Source organism: Babylonia areolata, chromosome 16, assembly GCF_041734735.1.
Source record: "Babylonia areolata isolate BAREFJ2019XMU chromosome 16, ASM4173473v1, whole genome shotgun sequence".
Classification (NCBI taxonomy): Eukaryota; Metazoa; Mollusca; class Gastropoda; order Neogastropoda; family Buccinidae; genus Babylonia; species Babylonia areolata.
This window is the reverse complement of record NC_134891.1, coordinates 8,089,942-8,092,441: the sequence shown is the minus strand read 5'-3', so window position 1 is coordinate 8,092,441 and position 2,500 is coordinate 8,089,942. Positions and strand designations below refer to the sequence as shown.

At 41.2% G+C, this 2,500-nt stretch overlaps 1 protein-coding gene across 2 annotated transcripts in view; it reads left to right on the top strand.

Moving 5' to 3' along the window:
• Nucleotides 1-2,500, top strand: part of LOC143291107 (gamma-interferon-inducible lysosomal thiol reductase-like) — a 16,469-nt gene that overhangs the window by 12,784 nt on the left and 1,185 nt on the right. Inside the window, exons 7-8 of one of the 2 annotated variants that reach the window (XM_076600735.1) lie at nt 1,509-1,578; nt 1,807-2,500. The exon at nt 1,807-2,500 is cut by the window's right edge and continues 1,185 nt beyond it. In XM_076600735.1, coding sequence (XP_076456850.1) covers nt 1,509-1,577 — 69 coding nt within the window. In that variant the 3' untranslated portion in view covers nt 1,578; nt 1,807-2,500. Of the gene's footprint in view, nt 1-1,508 lie in introns of both variants that reach the window. The other variant, XM_076600734.1, reaches the window with a different exon arrangement.

The following is a 2,500-nucleotide window of genomic DNA, read 5'->3' as shown; positions in this document are numbered from 1 at the left end:
CTGGATGCTAGTGATCTTGGACGAGACAGTAAACAGAGGTCCCATGTGCAGCAAGCGCTTAGCACATGTTGTTAAAGAACCCATGGCAACTTCTTCTTCTTCTTCTTCTGCGTTCACTCGTATGCACACGAGTGGGCTTCTACGTGTATGACCGTTTTTACCCCGCCATGTAGGCAGCCATACTCCATTTTCGGGGGTGTGCATGCTGGGTATGTTCTTGTTTCCATAACCCACCGAACGCTGACATTGATTACAGGATCTTTAACGTGCGTATTTGATCTTCTGCTTGCATATACACACGAAGGGGGTTTAGGCACTAGCAGGTCTGCACATATGTTGACCTGGGAGATCGTAAAAATCTCCACCCCTTTACCCACCAGGCGCCGTCACCGTGATTCGAACCCGGGACCCTCAAATTGAAAGTCCAACGCTTTAACCATTCGGCTATTGCGCCCGTCTGAACCCATGGCAACAAAAGTTTTGTCCTGGGTCAAATTTTGAAAAAAAAAAAAAAAAAAAATCCACTCTCATATATTTGTGTTTGTACACGCGTGATTGACGCTCGACTGACTGGCACAGGAAACAAATGATGAGCACCTCTAGGCAGCTGTCGGTCAGCTCTACCCATGTAGGGAGCCTGTTGTGCGAAATGACTGTGTGTTTGTAAGGCACTTTGTTCAGTCACTGACTGAAGATATTTGTATTTGTATTTCTTTTTATCACAACAGATTTCTCTGTGTGAAATTCGGGCTGCTCTCCCCAGGGAGAGCGCATCGCTATACAACAGCACCACCCATTTAAAAAATTTTTTTTCCTGTGTGCAGTTTTATTTGCAGTGGATTTTTCTACAGAATTTTGCCAGGAACAACCCTTTTGTCGCCATGGGTTCTTTTATGTGCGCTAAGTGCATGCTACACACGGGACCTTGGTTTGTCATCTCATCCGAATGACTAGCGTCCAGACCACCGCTCAAGGTCTAGTGGAGGGGGAGAAAATATCGGCGGCTGAGCCGTGATTCGAACCAGCACGCTCAGATTCTCTCGCTTCCTAGGCGGACGCGTTACCTCTAGACCATCACTCCACTATAGGTATAATATATAAACATTTCAACAACAGGTTCAGTTTCAGTAGCTCAAGGAGGCGTCACTGCGTTCGGACAAATCCATATACGCTACACCACATCTGCCAAGCAGATGCCTGACCAGCAGCGTAACCCAACGTGCTTAGTCAGGCCTTGAGGGGAAAAAAAAAGAAAAAAAAAAGAAAGATAAGTGTGCATAAATAAGTAAATAAATAAATAATTACAATATAAAAAAGGTAGTAATAATAATAATAATAATGAATAAATAAATAAAAAAGACAACAATGATGATAAATAAGCAAATACACGTAAATGTAAAACATGAAGACACACATTCACACATACACCCACACATGCATAACAGATATGCACCCAATTCAACAACAGTAAATGATAACAACGATTGTCACTGCGGCGTCTGTTTCAGGGCCCCAAGCCCAAGGCCTGTGCCCAGACTGAGGGAAAGAAAGCGTCAATGAGGACCAGCTTCTTTTAACTCTCTCCATACGAACGGCGAAAGAGACGACGTTAACAGCGTTTCACCCCAATTACCATCACCAAAATATTGCAAGCGGAACGCTCTTATACTGAAGAGGTGAATGTTGACAAAGAATACCACAATTCTGACGACGGAAGCGAAAGGTTGGGTCATTAAGACACCCACTGGACATCCGAGGGGTCTGTGTAGAGGAGAAGAGAGGACTGGCTGTACTGAGTGAGTTAACACCGGTACCAGACACCTGGCCCTTTAAAAATTTCTAAAAAAATTTATTTATTTATCGTTTTGATGATAATTCTGCATCTTTTCTTCCTGGTCGTCACAAGAGAAAGATTGTGTAAACATATTTCTCACCTTTAAGTTGTGTGCAAGACTGTGGAGAATGGCGAAAGGGCTGACATGTATTTTCATGGGCTGAAAAGTCAACAAAAATGTATTGGAAAAGTATATTTAGCAGGTGAGAAATAATTGTACTGTGTTCTGAGAAAAAAAGTTTTCGTACAATGATTGCTTTGAAAAACAAAATGCACAAGAAGGGGGGGGAAGGTCCAGCACCACATTGTGCTTTGGTTTGGTTTGTTTTATGGTCATCTGCATACGTGAAGAAAGAAAGAAAATTTTGCAATGGGTATTTTGTTTGCAAAACTGTAAAATGTTTGTGTCTGTAATACTGTGAGACATTTATGTCTGTAATGCTGTAAAACATATGTCTGTATTACTTATGTCTGTGATACTGTGAAACATTTATGTCTGTATCACTTGTGTCTCTAATACTGTGAAACATTTATGTCTGTATTACTTATGTCTCTAATACTGTGAAACATTTATGTCTGTATTATTTATGTCTGTAATACTGTGAAACATTTATGTCTGTAATACTGTAAAACATTTGTCTGTATTACTTATGTCTGCAATACTGT